General features: G+C 41.8%; 1 protein-coding gene across 1 annotated transcript in view; it reads left to right on the forward strand.

Moving 5' to 3' along the window:
* Window positions 1-13,601, forward strand: part of LOC131096029 (SH2 domain-containing adapter protein B-like) — a 61,791-nt gene extending 48,190 nt beyond the window's left edge. The window contains 1 exon segment of the mRNA XM_058044251.1: window positions 7,839-13,601. Within this exon segment, the coding sequence (XP_057900234.1) occupies window positions 7,839-8,022 (184 nt within the window). The 3' untranslated portion in view covers window positions 8,023-13,601.
* Window positions 13,602-16,539: the final 2,938 nt, after the last annotated feature.

The raw sequence follows: 16,539 nt of genomic DNA on the forward strand, positions 1-16,539 counted from the left end.
CACTGAAGCATTAATGGCACAAGCTTTGGAATAAATTTTCCCTCAGGCCTGAACTGTCCCTTAAATTCAAAGTCTTGGAATATGGCCTATTTTTAAAAGTATTTCACTTAATTCTTGCATCAGCCCAGTGATTCTTGTTATTCTGCCAGAGCACACATCCAGAGGAAAGGTGGCAGGTAAAATTATATTTTGCTGTTTTGGACAGCTGCATTCATGCCTTTAGTATCCTTTTGTAGTCTCTTTGGACAGAACTATGATGTTTCCATTGCCTATAAGGTGTGTTTGTGCTTCTTAGGGACCTTTAGTATCATGCTGTGTGAGTCAGCTTGCTTTTTTTTTTTTTTGTTAAATGTTTCATTTCTGCTTTAGGGAAAAAGTAAGACTCACACCCTGATTTTGTACTGAGATTAAGTAACAGTGATTTAAAATCTATTCTTCTGTTTCATGTGACAAGCTTTTTCTAAAAACAAAACAGAAAGCAAAAACCAAACTCAAACCACTTCACTCTATTTTTTTAGTTTTCTTTTCCCTTATATCAAAAGATTGTTTCCCAAAACACAACAATGAGAATCTACCCAAATATTACCTGTATTTGAAAGTGAAAAGATGGTAGAACTTGCTCATTTTCTTTTAATATAGTTGAATATTTCATAATGGAGACATCTCTGAAGACCATTTTTTTCCAATAGCAGGAAGTCTTTTTATGTTCTGTGGACATTGAGAGAGTCAGACAGGCTTGACTTGCATGGATAATTTGTGTGAGATATCTGTCTGGTTCAAAATCCAAAACTTACCATTCCAAATATAATTAAATGAGTGTGAAAATAGCTTTATTGCTAAATTGAAATGCATCTGTGTATAAAACAGTAATTGAGGTAGTTTAAGTTGCTCATGTCAATGTTTGTCACTTTGAGATGATGTCATTTACCCAGTCAAATTTAATTGCATGTGGATTAGCTATCTCTGCAGGCATCAGAGAAGGTTTTATTGAAGTACACATCTATGTTGCCCACCTCAGTTAGAAACAAGGAATTGGTATTGTTAGTGACAAGTGTTTGAAGCTAAAAGCATCTTTCTATGGATTGGGTTCCAAAGACCTAAGCCTTCTTGTCAGCATTGTTTAAATTCTGCACAGCAGAAGAGGAAAAAAAATATGATCTACCTTCCCAGAACAAAATTATCCCAAAGGCATGAGGAGCAGCTGTACATTCTCTTGAATCTCCTCGTCAGCCCTGGATTGTTCCATGTTTCCTCTTCTCTGCATTCCTTCAGGGCTGTACATATTTGGCTTGCTCACACCCACCCACTCTTTCTTTAAATGCAACTATAATTGCAGAAGGCTGGGTAAAAATTGGAGACCCATACTCCTGGTAACTGTGCTGTGACAAGAAATTCCTGGCTGCTGTTGAAATGCCTAGTTTTAAATTCCTTGTCTGAGACCTGTTCTTTACTAACAAGCACAGTGGTGAAAAAGGTAGAAGTATGTGTGGAAATGAAGAGGGAGAGCCATTTCTTACTTATAAATGTTTTGGGTGTTCAACAATTACTTCATAACATTAAGCTCACAGAGATGCCTTTCTGATATAGCAATAGAACAGGATCTCAGGATGGGGTTATCATATTTCAGTCTTGGTCAGTAAAGACCAGGCACCAGCTGGGCTCTACTAGCTAGTCCTTTCAGTCGGGATTTCCCCCTCCCAGGACTCTTGCAGCAGTGTGCACCGTGCCCACACCACTTCATTTCCTGACTCACATTTCAGTTTTGAGAAATGTGGCTGTTCTTAATTTTAGATAAGGACTGTCTCACAAATTAACTAAATGTGCAGTCCATGAGCAAAACAGTAACAGGCATTGCTTTTTAATCTATCTGATAGTTCCTGCACAATCACAGCCACTGGAAGTACAGAGCTGAATTCAGAGAGGGTGGTGCCTTTTGACATCCTGGTTCTGTGGATTCGTAAACAGGCATGTGGTTTCCCTGAATAGCAAAGGAAACTGCAAGCTATGGGGTTTTTGTCATTACAGTCTGTAGAAGTGGTCCTGATTTCTAAAGTTGAGTACATAAACTTTGAGTAGTTCTGGGTTCTGGATAAATGCTGGACTTGCACCTTTCTGTTGATTTTTGTTCTTGGAAGTAAATCTGATAATATTGTAAAAATAACAAGTTTTTTCCTGTCAGTATAATTTACAAAGAGGTTGTGGGATTTTTGATGGGTCTCTAAAGTAGCAATTGAATAAAAGTATTTAAAAGTGTAATATTAATGTATTGTTAGCCTAAACCATAAAGATAAGGTCCTGGCTGTTAGCAAGAAGTATGGATTCTGTCACTTCTATGGACAGCCCAGCAAGCTGAGGATTCTCGTTACCTTCAAAGCAGCCGATGGGAACTGGTTATAGAGGATGGAGCCTGGGCTCAGTCTTAGTAGTGATTTTCACATATTGGGTGCAAATTAACACTTGTACACCTTGTTTGTTTGTAGAGGAAGAGATGTTTATTTTATCATGGAGAGATTGCCTGTCAAGTGTAGAATGACAGTGTTGTGTATAATATGCTTGAAAAAGCAAAGCTGAAGCAGGGAAAACAGCTCATAGGCCAGCCTCTTAATGTCTCTGGTAAATGATTTTTCAGTGGTTTTGGGGTTGGTTTTTTTGGGTTTTTTTGGTTGGTGGTTTTTAGGGGGGGGGGGGTTGGTTTATTTTTTTTTTCTTGGTCAGGCATTAAGCTGTGAGGTTTTATTTTATTTTCTTTTTGCTGTACATAGACTTTGTTCAAAGTTACAGCATGTAACACAAGTTAAAATTATGAAATGGAAAAATATTTTTAGAGTGGAAAAATATTTTTCCGCTATTATTTTAGAGTGGAAAAATAATACAATATATATTTCCTACATTGCTAGAATTTTTTTCTGATGATATTGCAAAGTTGTTGCTTTTTTCTTTATGCAAGTGACGTTTCATCAAAATTAATGCAGAAGAATCTGTTCTGACAAAACAGTGCTTTCTTCAGCAAAAATAGGGTTCAGAAGACTAGGCCAAGCTTTCTGATTGTGAGCACTGAATCATGTTTCAAAGCCATTGATATTTCCTGGAAAAATAGTACTTTTAATATGTAATTAATATTTATTACAGCTGCTTTTTTATCACACTTCCTGCATAAGCTCAAAAAAGCACATTCTAATTAACTGTCTGCCCAATTCCTTTCTCATCCTCGCTGGGTTTTGAAAACTGAAAGAAAATATGTGGGGAGGTTGCAATCCCAAGTCTCTTGGTATTATGGTTGTGTTGCCAAACATTTTAAGCAAGGTGTGACTGACTGTTAGTCATGTATCCAGTTTGTGTCTGTGTAAACATCTGTGCTTGAGAGTTCCAAAGAAATTTGGCGCAGGGATCAGCAATTAGCAGTTTTTTCTGTGTTTGAAACTCAGGGGAATGGTTGCAAAAACAAAAGAAAGGATAGAATATTGTCTCTAGTACCACTGTTTTGTCGCTGTCAATTGAATGAAAAAGTGGTGAAGAGTTGTTGCAACATTAGAAAAAACCACAATGACATTTAGAATTCACACTATATAACAATATCACATGCTGTAGTTCAGGTCCCAGCACCTTCTCTTACAAAACGTGTATGTCTTGTCTCTTCAAGGCACTGGCTCTTACCAGTGTTCACATATGTGAATATGGGATCACTATTTAGGTTCTTTTCTTTGAAAACCTTGGGCCTGGCAGGTTCTAATAGTTGTTGCTGAGCTGAAAATAGGCATTTCAAAACTAGGACTAGTCAGTCAGGCACTTGTTCAGGTAGACTCCAAAAGTGCTTCAAAAACTAAGCAGAAACTTATTTACAATTACTTCAACCATGGAGCTTTTTTCCCTGTCATTACCTGAAATTTCAGTAATCTCTTTGCATACTAAAATCAGCATTTGGAGGAGAGGAAGAGAGAATAAGACTTCCAGGTTCTTTTTTCACGTGGTCCCTGTAATTCTAGTCACTGATCCAGCAGCATTGGTGGTGTTTATCAAGTGCAGATGCATCTTGCCCTTACCTGTCACTAAAGGCACTGATTCTCTGAATCCAGGCATACCAGAAGAGAGAACACTGTGAGACAGATTTTAAGGACAAATAGAGAAGGTGAGACAGCACAGAAAGATTCTTAGTGTAGATGTGAATAGTTTCACAGAATAGTTTACAGTTGAAAGGGTTTAATTCAAGGACATGATTACAAGGTGCTGAGTTGACTTTCTTCCAGCTTAATTTGTTTTACATTATAGAAGATGGGAATTGTCTGTTTTGCTATGTCTAATTGCAACCTGTGATAGTTCATTTGAAATGGGGAAGGGCAGATAGCACATTCAACAGTGTAATTTTTGGACAACTAAAAGAGGGTGGAAAGGGAGTGAAGAAGGAAAATATTTGAAAACATAATCTTTGCTTTCATCCTCCAGTAAGCCTGCAACAATGCTCAGTTTAAAGAGTTCTGAACATCCAGAAAAGTAGCCAGGATAGAAATCAGGTCTATCACTAACAATGTGGTATTGGCTGCAAACACTAGCAGTAAGCAAAGCCAGTTCATTGACTGAGTGTTCTTTTTGCCTCTCAGTTCTCCTCTTTTATGAACAGAAAATTTGTGTGTGAGACACTGCAAAGCTTTGAAGTCAGTTTAACATGCCTTCCAGTTGCCTAGAGAGATCTAGTTGCAAATGGATCTCTGGAGATGCCTAGTCCAATCCCCTGCTCCAAGTTTGTTGCAGTGTGATGTAATACCGTGTTTCAGCTATCCCAGTTCCTTTCCCAGGTGTGCCAATACCCCCTCCCTTCCCCTCCCCTTGCCTCCTGCTGAGAGCTGTTCATCAATCTCAGTATTCCAGCAAGGGCGTTGTGTGACTGTGACTGTCGAAGTTCAAAAGATGCCTCTCAGCCCTGGGGACATTGGGTTATGCAAGTGTCACTTGTCTCCTGAGCCTTCCCCCTCACCTGGTTGGTGGCATACCTACCCCTTCCCTCCCCTCTGCCTGGAGTTAAAAGACACGCTGACCACGTGGTTCGTGGTTCTGTTGGAGCTGCTGCAACATGCAGAGGTTTGTGTGCCTGGAGTAAAGCTCTGGATCAAACCCTCCAGCAGGACCCATCTCCTTTTCCCTTCACTATCGCCTAAAGCCTTTCCACCACAAGTAAAACTGAGTTCCTGCATGCCTGGACTTGTTCCAAGTGCCTAGCTGCAGCATCCAGCCCACCAAAGGTGTCTCTGAGGTGAAACACAACAGGTGCTGCCTTTGGTCCAGCAGCAAGGGCCAGACGAGCCCAGGCGCGTTCCATCCGGCAATATTGGGATATAACTCCGATACATGCTTATCAGGTTGCTGAGTGCTTTGGCAAACTTGTGAGGATGAGACCCTTCAGACCTGCCTTATCCTGGTTTCTGGGCTCTAGGACTCCTACGAGGAAGAAGTTCCTGTGTCCAGTGGGAACTCCCTTGCAGCTTGTGCTTGTTGACAGAGAAACTTCTCTGTAACTCTCTCTTTTAGGCAGCGGATGATTGCAACCTGACACTCTCCATCTCACCTTTCCTTCTCCTGAAGACTAAACAGACACAATTCCCTCAAGCCTATCCTTGTACGTCAGATATTCCCATCCCTGGACTATGGTTAGTAGTCCTGCTCTGGATATGCTCCAGTACTGACATCTCTTTTATCATGTGACACTCTCACCAGATATCGGTGCAGCCTCACGAGCGCTCTGTAGAAGTAGTAGTCACTGTCTTCCATCAGCTGGCTGCACTTTGCTGTGGAACTCAGGGCTGCAGTAGGTCTTCATGGGCAGACCATTGAATCATTTTCCTTCCCACCATGTGTCCTCCCTATCATAGTTCCTCTTCTGGCCTGTTGTGCCCCAGCTTGCACAGCTGCTTGGGTTTGTTCCATCCCAAGCGCAGAAGCTATGTATATGCCTTGTCTACATTCCATTAGCCTGCTATTCATAACTTTTAGTTCACATTCTTTTTCCCTCACCCTTACAAGCAGTGTGGCCTTCCAGAAGGCTCACCTCTTGGGATATATTTCCAGGATTCTTTTTGTGTGAGCTCAATGATTATGTGCTACGCAAGCATGAATATATACATAGGTCCTTCCTGGGGAAGCAACAGCTGTCATGAATACATGGCTTGTAGCAATTTGTCCATACTCTGTGCATTGTCCTCCTGTTCAAAAAAGGCTTGTGCTTTTCCCTTCTCTGCATTAAAGTGCACTTAAAAGATTGTTCTTCAGTCCTTGTCATACTTCTGAAATTAGCATGCACCTGATTCCATTAATGTATCTGCACACTTTCAAGTCCTTTTGTGGCAAAGCAGATTCGTAGTCAACTGAAGAAAGAGAGCAATACATCTGTCCTCATAATAAGTATTTAAAGATGTCGCTCTTATTTAAGGAAAATAATTTAGAGATTAATTATGACTTGAAAGATATATTTTCCCACTAAGAAATTGATATTTAAAGCACAACTTTAAGCCTTTAGAGCCATAATTACAGTGCCTGCCATAGTTTCTGCGCACCAGGTTTCTCTTCATCAGGCAATTGTTGAATACATCTGAAAGATATGAGCTTGGTTATGGTACAGGCACTTAGAGAAGGAGCTTTGCACCTGCTAACTAGAATATGGCAGATTTTAGAGAAGCTGGTTTTAACATAATTTTGTTTTTCTGCTGCAGCTTTCTGTGTCATCTTGAATTGGGTTTTTTTGCTGATACAGGCCAACTCCAGTTTTAACACTACTGTCTCTGCCCCTGGACTCACCTAGAAGAAACAATGGCTTGGAGCCAGAAAATTCGGGATTGGGACATCAAACAAGCTGTAAAAACCTTCTAAGCCTCATTTAATGTCTTGATGTGTAGGAGCTGTTCTTCGCACTTGTGTTGCCCTAGCTGAACTCTACACTTTTAAAGTAGCCTATATGTTATGTTAAGACTGCAGACACTGAAAGGTCACTTCTGGGAAGAGCTGAGGCCAGCTTTACCTCTGGTGCTGCATGGCAGTGTGGGTGCTTTCTATCAGAATGGAATTCTGTTGGATGGGTTGCTTTGCCAAGAGCAGGCAGTGCAATTCCATGAGTTCCATGACACTCTTCTCCTGCCTGTGTAATAATGAGCCTTCCTCAAAGAGAGTGCCTGCAGAAAGACCACAGGACAGCAGCCCTTGCTCAGTATAGCGCGCAGTCTGAAGCATTACTATGCCATGAACCTTGGGAACGTGCTCACCTGGAGTAGCTTTCCCACCTGAAGCCACTAGATTATGCACAGAGATCTGTTCTGGGCAGTTACTGCCCGGGTGGAATGGGTGAGGTCTGCTCTGAGGCAGCCGCAGGGTAGAACAGGACAGGTCTTGTCTTGCCTAGCTGAGCAAGGTTCATGGCCTGCTTGTGCCTATGAAGGGACCGTCAGGCCTCTGACAGGCCAACACCACAGATACTTGGGTCCAGATATAATGACTGGCGATAGTGAAAATAAGTGTTCACAGAAAATATGGAAGGGGCTGGAGAGAAGGGCCGTGGGAAGGAAATGGATTGTTTACTGGTACACCTCTGGATCACTTTCTGTGTGAGACAGCCATGCATGTGGATCAAGGCAGCGCAAGTGCTGAAAACTAAATACTGCCTTAGGTTGCCTTTGTGGTGAACTGTCCATGGGGGTTGCAACTAGCAGTTGGAAACAGTCAGTCCACTGTGTTGGCCTGCCACCCAGAGGTACTGGCATTTTGTTCTCCTACTTTCTCCTCCATGAGGGAGCCTGTCGTGGTGCTGCACCCCTCTTCCCTATGCACAAGCATGAACTTACACTTTGCTTTCCTTGCAGGAGCAGTCAAGGTTTTATGCATATGAAGCTGACGAAAACCAAAGAGAAGTACATCCTGGGCCAGAACAGCCCTCCATTCGACAGTGTTCCTGAAGTCATCCACTACTACACTACCAAAAAGCTGCCTATCAAAGGAGCAGAACACTTGTCCTTGCTCTACCCTGTGGCTGTACGGACTCTCTAATAACCTAATCTCACCCCTTCCTGTGGATGGGAGGTGAGAGATAAGCTGGGTTGCACAGAATTCATTGCCAGAATTAGGAGCCTGAGTGTATAACGGAGAGAAGCAGCATTTAGTTTTGTGAATGTGGGCTCTCTGCAGAGTTGTCTGTGGGACTGTGTGTGTGATACACTTGTGCTGCAGCATGTCTCTAGAATTGTATTGCTGCGTAAGAGAAAGAACACTTATTTTAATGCTAGGAGAGCAGATAGCCTTCCCAGACCTTATGTGTGAATGAAAGTGCTTCCCAACAAAAGTTCTTCCTTCATGCTTTGAGAAGAATCAACAAGTTCTTCTCAGCAGTAAAAACCAACAACTTGTATTCTCTTGCTACCCTGAGAAACTTCTCCATGAGAAAGAGTAACCTTACTCTGGGGGACCCTAGGATATTCTTGATGGACCTGAGAAGCATCTGCTTAGCAAGCAAGTCTCTGGCTCTGGTCACATAGTCTGAGGGGTTTGGGATTTTTTTAATGCAGTTTCTTGCGGTAGTCAAATATTGAACTTCTATTAGACACACAATCTTAAAATAGTTTTGTGAGAGCAAATCATGGTCAATTACTTATGAATAGGGGATGTAATTAAACAGTAGTTTGTTATATATTTTTATCCTTTTTGGTACAATAATCTCTTAATGTTTACTGTCTTCATTTGCAAGTTTCATTTGTAGGTACAGGCAGCTAATTCTGTTTGGGACAGTTACACCATAATGTTTTAAGTAGTTAGGATAAGTAATTTTGATATGTGGGTTAGTATTTATGCATGAGGGTGGTCAAAGGCTTTTATAAAGCTTTAGTAGGCAAAATCTTCACTTGCTCATTCATCTGGATCAAACAGCTGTCCTACTGATGTAGCAGGCTAACGTGTATCACACTGGCTTTCCACAAGATGGCTTTTGCAGCTGTGAGAATTGCAGTATGTAGTAGAGCAGAATTTTGGTTTTCTGGTCTACCAAGGCATTCTTAAGCCATAGCCCCGTTGGCATATACCTTCTGGCCAAAGTGCTCTTTTTTACCATGAGCAGAAGCCTGCCTCCTGCTGTATTTCAGTCACTGTCAGCCAGAAGCACTGTGGAAGCTGCTCTGTATCTTAGTCCTGCCAACTCAGTGCCCATGTACTTGGGACATATTTTTTACATGCTCTGTGTGCTCATTCAGTGAGATAAGTGAAAAATTATAATTGTACACAAGCTGGAACTGGGGAATCTATAGCCTTATAGTCCTCATGTTGTGCCATCTCCCACATACGTCTAGAATGTTGTGCATTAACCCATCAGCTGGTATAGTAGCAAACTGGTTATATGCAGGTTATGTATTTTACAGACAGCAATAGGACTGTGAAATTGTGTGCTATTTAATTCAGCTTTCTTAGCTACTACTATTTTTTTATGTATGCTTAGAAAGAAGTGCAGATCTGAAAATTGTGATGGAATAACCACTTATTGCCTGTAAAAGTAGTTCTTCATGGTATTGTTTAATCTGTTAAGAACCTCAAGGATGACCCATATACTCTCACTGGTGCTAAATATTGTTTGCTTTTAAGCCTGCCTTATTCTTTAAATGGCTTCCAATGCAGATTGAACAGAAGTTGATCATATGTGTGTGAAGAGCCCAGTGTCATTTTGTGCAGCAGTGGTAGTGGGTCAAACTATCCGTCTTACCCAGAATCGGAAGTTGCATTGAAATAGTTTTTCCAGTGTTCCGAGGAGGGTGGCTCAGTGGAGGACAAAGAGACAACATTCCTTTCCAAGTGAAAACAAATATCCCCTTTTTGTGTACTTGATGCCTTTAGAAGGCTGATCTAGAACAGAGGCTAGACAGAGTTAGAGAATAAAGTAGGTATTTATTAAAAGGCCTTAAAGGATACACCGTGGGCAGTGTAAGAGCCTGGCCAGGGCTACACCCAAGATGAACCCAAAATGGTCACAAAATGGATGACCAGTCACAAGGTGTCACACTTTTATATGTTTTGGTCCATTAGCATATTGGAGTTAATTGTCCAGTTATAGATTGAGGTTATGAACTTCCATTCTCCTTGTTTTCTCTCTTCAATTCACCATTGCTTGTACTTTTTGGGCCTGGAGCTTGTAACAGTTGTCCTTGGTCAAGCTGGAAAAGGAATTGTTTTGTCTATCTACCCTGTGAAGAGAACTTGACAACACTTAGTATAAAGCTCAGAGCTACACACTAAAACAGCACAGAATCTGAAAAATATGAAAGCTGAAACTTTAGGCATCATATTACCCGCTTGCTTTTTTTATTTCCCTAAAGTCTTTACTGTCTTAACATCACTCAACTGACAAGAGCGTACAGGCACTTTTAAGTTAGTATATTCTCTCACCGGAGTAGGAGTTTATGAAGGTGGCAGAGTTCACACAAATTAGGAATCAGGTGACATCTGCTCTGAATCTTGGCCTTTGTGAGCTCGGGCAAAACTATCATTCCCTTTGGGACAGAAATATATGTTATTTCTTTGGTGCGCTGAATCTGGCATATTGCTGTTCCATAGCGTGTTTTTCTTCTTTAAAGGGGAAAAAAAAAGTATGCCCTACTCTAACAGCAATTACCAGTAGAAACCAATAGCATCATTAACCAAGGCCTTGTCTGGCTTCCTTAAGCACTTTGTCTTTAATTCATGGGGATAACTATTGTACCAGACCTTTCTTGTCATGGGTCTGATCAAAAGTCAGATGAAGCCAGCAAGTGCCATTTTATTGCTGTCTGCGAATTTTGGGTTGGGATCTATTGTTTCATACAAATTATGTGAATGTGCATCATACAAATGAGTATACTGCTTATTACAGCTTCAAGGATCAGATCAAGGTTCTTGGTTCAGGAAGAGGAAATCATCTCAGAACGTATTGTTTCTCCATGGGAAGGTTTTTTTATTATTTTTCTAAAAGACTTTTAGAAAGTACTCAATAATTGCAGAATAAATAAAACCAGGATTTTGTTTGCACTGTAATGTTGTCTCTGTTTATTTAAGTGATTGTATGATATTTTTCCAGTGAAGGAATATTCTTCCCAGATTTTTTAATGTACAGTGAAAATGCGGTGTGTTAACAGTGTGTAGTATTGCGTATAGGTGGAAGATCTTGTAGTGATCATGCCTATATTGCACATTAAAAGTTTATTTAAAAAAATATATATAAACCTCTCCCTTTTTTTCCTCTGATTGCCTTGTGTACTCAGATTGTCATTAATAGCTAATAATTGAAGCAGCCTTTTAGAACAACTTGTGTTTATTTGTCTCATCTGTGTTGTGAAAGTAATCACTAGGTTGTAATTTGGAGTCTGGAAAATCATATATCTCAGTTCTACCCTGACTAATTCTCTTGATAATGTGCACCTTTGCAAGGGCCTGACAAGGATGCATGTGTGAATGATATTGCTGATGATCCAAGGAATCCAGTTATTGCTGCTAACAGCATAACACTGGTGAGTCACTTTTTGCAGTCTTTGTAAGAGGTGTTAATTTGGCTTCTATTTTGATGAGTATTTCACAGCATGGTGAAGGTTGTGAACATCTGTATGATGTGTAGGAGAGCTTTAGTGGCCAAGGTTGCATTTCACAGCTCCTTCCATAATTGGAAATTCATTTAAGTTTGTGGAAGTACAGTCATCACCATGGTTTCTCTACTTGATTACAGATTATTGTCTTATTTTGAAATTAGGTCTTCAGAGACAGGATGCAAAGCACAGGGCTGAATTAAGTTCAAAGGTACAAAACAGACATTTTGGCTTCTCAAAGAACCTGACCTGAAGTAAGTATTCCTCTATATTCTGAGGAAAATGCTTACTGCTTGGAGGATGACACATTTGTGTGCTTCTCTTCAGCATCCCGTTGGGTTTTGCACTTTATCTTGATGCCGTGGCTCAAGCTGGCAACACAAACATCATGTGGCAATGTTGGTGGAGTCCACAAATAGTATGTTTTATCCAGGCTCTGATTCCATTTCGACACTGCTACACTACTAAGCTGTACTCTGGTGGACTTGGCCCTCTGCTGCTGCAAGTTGTTCGTGCTGTCCTTGGGTGGTACCTCAAGTGGTGCCTGAGCAAAACAAACAAGGTCTTAACAAAATTTTAAATAACAGATTAAAGACCTCACCCCACACACTATACTCTCTCTCTGCAGAGAGGGTAAAACAAAACAGATTTGGAGCAGAGCTGTTTGTAGTCCTGATATGAGCAAGGCGTAAAGGAAATAGAAAGGAGATTCAACTGATTTTCATACATTTTTTTCTTTTTTAATGATTAGCAATGATCCCACATAAAATGCTGCATATTGCTTTCTTGTATTACTTATTTTTGGAGGCTCAAATAAGAAGGCAAGAAGAAAGGAAGGAAGGAAATTGTAGCAGCTGAACCAAGTTGTTGATCTGAAATGAAGCAAATAGAAGTCTTGCTGAAAAAAAATGTTCATATGTTGCAAGGGATGACCATGTACAATCCAATTTTCTGCAGCATGTGATTTCCCATCGTGAGCCTGGAGCTTCTTCTGCAAACTAGGTATGCACAATCTAGAGATAATGTGGTGACTTCAGTGCTCTGAGCCTTGTGTTTAGTTCAGTGATAAGATTAGACCAAACATTGCCTTTGCTTTTAGGGTCCCTGAATTGCATTTGTTGCTGCTAACAATTCCAAAACACAAGCTTGGTGAAGCTTATTGGCAAATTGATTGTATTAACCCATTCCCCAAGTCTGCCTCCAAGAAACAATGGTTCTAACCACGGGAGAAATATCAAGAGGATGGCTGGAAATCTGCTGATTTGCATAAGTCATGGGGATGACTGAAACATGATGATTGTATGAAATTAATACATGGGAAGAGTTACAGGATTGTTTACAGAGTAATGGCTAGATTGTGTCAGGCAGTATGGGCGGGGCCTGGCTGAAATTTAGCTATGAAAGAGTAGAGAAGGATAAGGTAACCCTTTACAAGTAAACAGCTTGTTAACTGCTGTGAAAGTTGTAAAAGTGTCATGGAGAAAGTGTGGAGATACTTTCAGCAAGGGCAGACTGAATTGCAGTGTGGCAGGAGCCAAGTGTGAGATACTGAGAGAATTTGAATACTGGAACCAGGCATTTACTAGCAGTCTGTAATGGATATTGTCCGCTGTCTCAAGAGAGATACAGAAGGTACCTACAGGAGGTAACCCAGACAAAGAGTTTATGAGGAGAGACTAAAACTTGATGAGAATCCAGAGAGATTCAGAAGAGATCTCGAACAAAACACTGGGGAGGAAAAGGGGAGAATTCAGGAATACCTTGGGAGAAATACTAGGGACCCTACATCCTTAGAGACTGCACACGGTAAGGCTGGAACTGCTACACTGACCCTCCTGATTTCTCTCCCAGATTGTGTGGTCTACCACGTAGGACAAGGACTACACTGATCAAACTCACCTCTCTTCTGGACTGCCCTGTGGAACAGGAAGGTCATGTTTCTCATGGTTGTCATCACAGATATCCATGTATAAAATGTTTTTGAATCTGACTTCATTTAGACTCTGCACTTTCATTTTAACTTTTATTGCAAAAACCAGCCCTGAACTCTCTATTTCTTATTAATTAACTATTGCTAATTATTTTCAAATATAAAGTTATGTGATATAATTATGATAAATTATTATAATAAAAGGATTCCAGTTAGTAACTTTGTATGACCAGGATGGATCATGGTTTCAACCTGAATATTGCCAGTTCTATTTCAGTGAAAATAAGGGTCATGTAACCAATGTCTTTGATTTTTATTGTTTGTTCATAATCTCCTTTCAGTGTTAATGTAGTAAACTTTCCTCTGAAATCATCCTTTTATTTGCCTCCAGTAATTAGATCAATTCATAGAGAGGGCAGCCTATAAAATCTTGTCATCCGTCTGTTTTTTCTACACATGAAGACTATTTTTTATCTACATATAAACATATCTATGTAGAATAATTTAGGTCATCGAGTCCAACATTTAACCTGACACTTCCAAATCCACCCCTAAATTATGTCCTTAAATGCCACATCTTTTAAATATTTCCAGACAGTGGAATGAACCACTTCCCTAAGCAGCCTAGTCTGTGACTCATAGCCCTTTCAGTAGTGAATTATTTCCATATTAATGCAGTCTAAACCACCACTGGTGCAACTTGAGGCTGTTTCTTCTCATCCCCTCATTTGTTGGGAGAAAAGGCTCACCCCCACGTCACTAAAGCCTCCTTCCCAGTAGTTGCAGAGTTGAAATTTCCCTGAGTCTCCTTTTCTATAGGCTTAACACATCCAGTCCCATCAGCTGCTCTTCACAGGACTTGTGCTCCACACCTTTCACCAGCAGTTACATTGCCTTTCTCTGGGCACACCCCAGCATCTCAATATTCTTTTTGAAGTGAGGGCCCCAGAACTGTACAGAGCACTGAAGGTGTGGCCTCTCCAGTGCCAAGTACAAGGGGACAGTCACTGCCCTGGTCCTGCTGGCCACACTATTATGATGCCATTGGCCTTCTTAGCCACCCGGGCACACTGCTTCTTTGTGTTCAGCCAGATGTGTTGGCCATATCACCCCCAGGTCCTTTGCTGGGCGGCTTTCCAGACACTGCTCCCCATCTGCAGTGCTGAGTGAAGTTGTTGTGACCCCAGGGCAGGACCTGAGACTTGGCCTTATTGAATCTGACACCACTGGCCTCAGCCCATCAATCCAGCCTGTCCAGATCCCTCTGCAGAGCCTTCCTGCCCTCCAGCTGGTTGACACTCCCACACAGCCTGGAAAAATGACTGATGGTACACTCAGTTTCCTCATCCAAACCCAAACTGGCTCCAGTACTGACCCCTGGAGAAAGCACTTGTGACTGGATGAATGTAGCTCCATTCACCACCACTCTCTGGACGTGGCCATCCAGACACTTTGTTACCCAATAAACAGTGCACCCATCCAAGTCATGAACAGCCAGTTTCTCTGGGAGAATGCTGTGGGAGAAAATGGCAAAGGCTTTGGTCAAGTCAAGATAGACTACATCCAAATCCTTTCCCTCATATATTAAGTGGGTCACCCTCTCACAGGTCAGGTTGGTCAAGTAGCACCGGCCTTCCCTAGATCCTTGCTGGCTGGGCCTGATCCCTGGTTGTCTGGCATGTGCTGTGTGATGGCCCCCAGTGTGATCTGTTCCCTGACCTTCCCCAGGCTGACAGATCTATAGTGCCCCAGCTCCATACAGATCCTCCTTCCAGCCCTTGTAGAAGGACATCACATTGCCCACCTTCCAGTCTCCTGGGACCTTCCTGGTTAGCCAGGACTGCTGCTAATGATTAAAAATTACTCAATGAGCTCTTCTACCAGCTCCCTCAGTACCCTTGGGAGGAGCCCATTTGGCCTTATAGACTTGTGTGTGTCTAAGCCATGTTTGATTGTTAATTTTTTCCTCTTGGATTATTAAGCCATCATTCTGTTTCCCGTCTATGCCTTCCAGATCATCAGGTGTATTGATAGAAACATTTTGTCTTTTACTGTGGTAGCCAAATTAAGTTCTAGTTGAGCTTTTGCCCTTTAAACTTTCTCTCCATGCAAATTTGGGACTTGGTAGTCTTTCTGAGTGGAGACCCACTTTTCCCAAAGGTCATAAACTCTTTTCTTTGCTAATTATAGCCAAAACTCTTGTCCAGACTGGTTTTCTTCCCCCTCACCCTGCCCCACCCCCACCTCCACCACATGTCTTTTGGCATTCAGGGATGGTACTTCTGCACCTCTAAGAGTTTTTTCTTCAAAAATTGCTAGCCTGCCTAGATTCCTTTGTCCTTCAAGAATCACAGAGTCCTTTAGGCTGGGAAAGACCTCTGGACCATTGAGACCAATATTTGACTGATCACCACCTCGTCAGTTAGACCATTGCACCATGTCCTGTGTCCAATCCTTTCATGAACACTTGCAAGGGTGGTGACTTCACTGCCTCCCTTTCCATCAAGAAAGGCTGCCCTTTAACAACCCTTTCCATCAAGAAATTCCTCCTAATATCCAGTCTGAACCTCCCCTGGCACAGCTTGAGGCTCTCCTCTCATCCTGTAACTAATTTCCTAGGAGAAGGGGCCAAGCCCCAGCTAGCTACAACTTTCTCTGGGATTTTGTCCTGGTTTAGGGCAAATTTGTTAAAGAATCTGCAAAGGAGGGCCCCTGCAGAAAGCAAAACCCACACGGCCCCTCCCCCCAACCGGTTCAGGAAAAAAATCCTTGGAGAGAGGTGGAAAGAACCTGTTTATTTCAGGCACAGCACCCCCCAGCACACAAAATGAACAATGCCTGATGACACCTCTCTGAGAAAGATGACAAAATCAGAACGTCTCTTTCGGGGGTGGTTGCTCTGCTCTCAGTCCCTGCGGCGCTGGGGCAGCTGCTGCAGCCGAACGGTGTTGCCGGGTCCCAGTCCGGAGCAGGTTCGAGATGGTCACAGAAACAGGAGAGGAGAAACAGTCCAGGAAGGAATGTGGACTGTTTAGCTAGAAC

Source organism: Melospiza georgiana, chromosome Z (genome assembly GCF_028018845.1).
Source record: "Melospiza georgiana isolate bMelGeo1 chromosome Z, bMelGeo1.pri, whole genome shotgun sequence".
Taxonomy (NCBI): domain Eukaryota; kingdom Metazoa; phylum Chordata; class Aves; order Passeriformes; family Passerellidae; genus Melospiza; species Melospiza georgiana.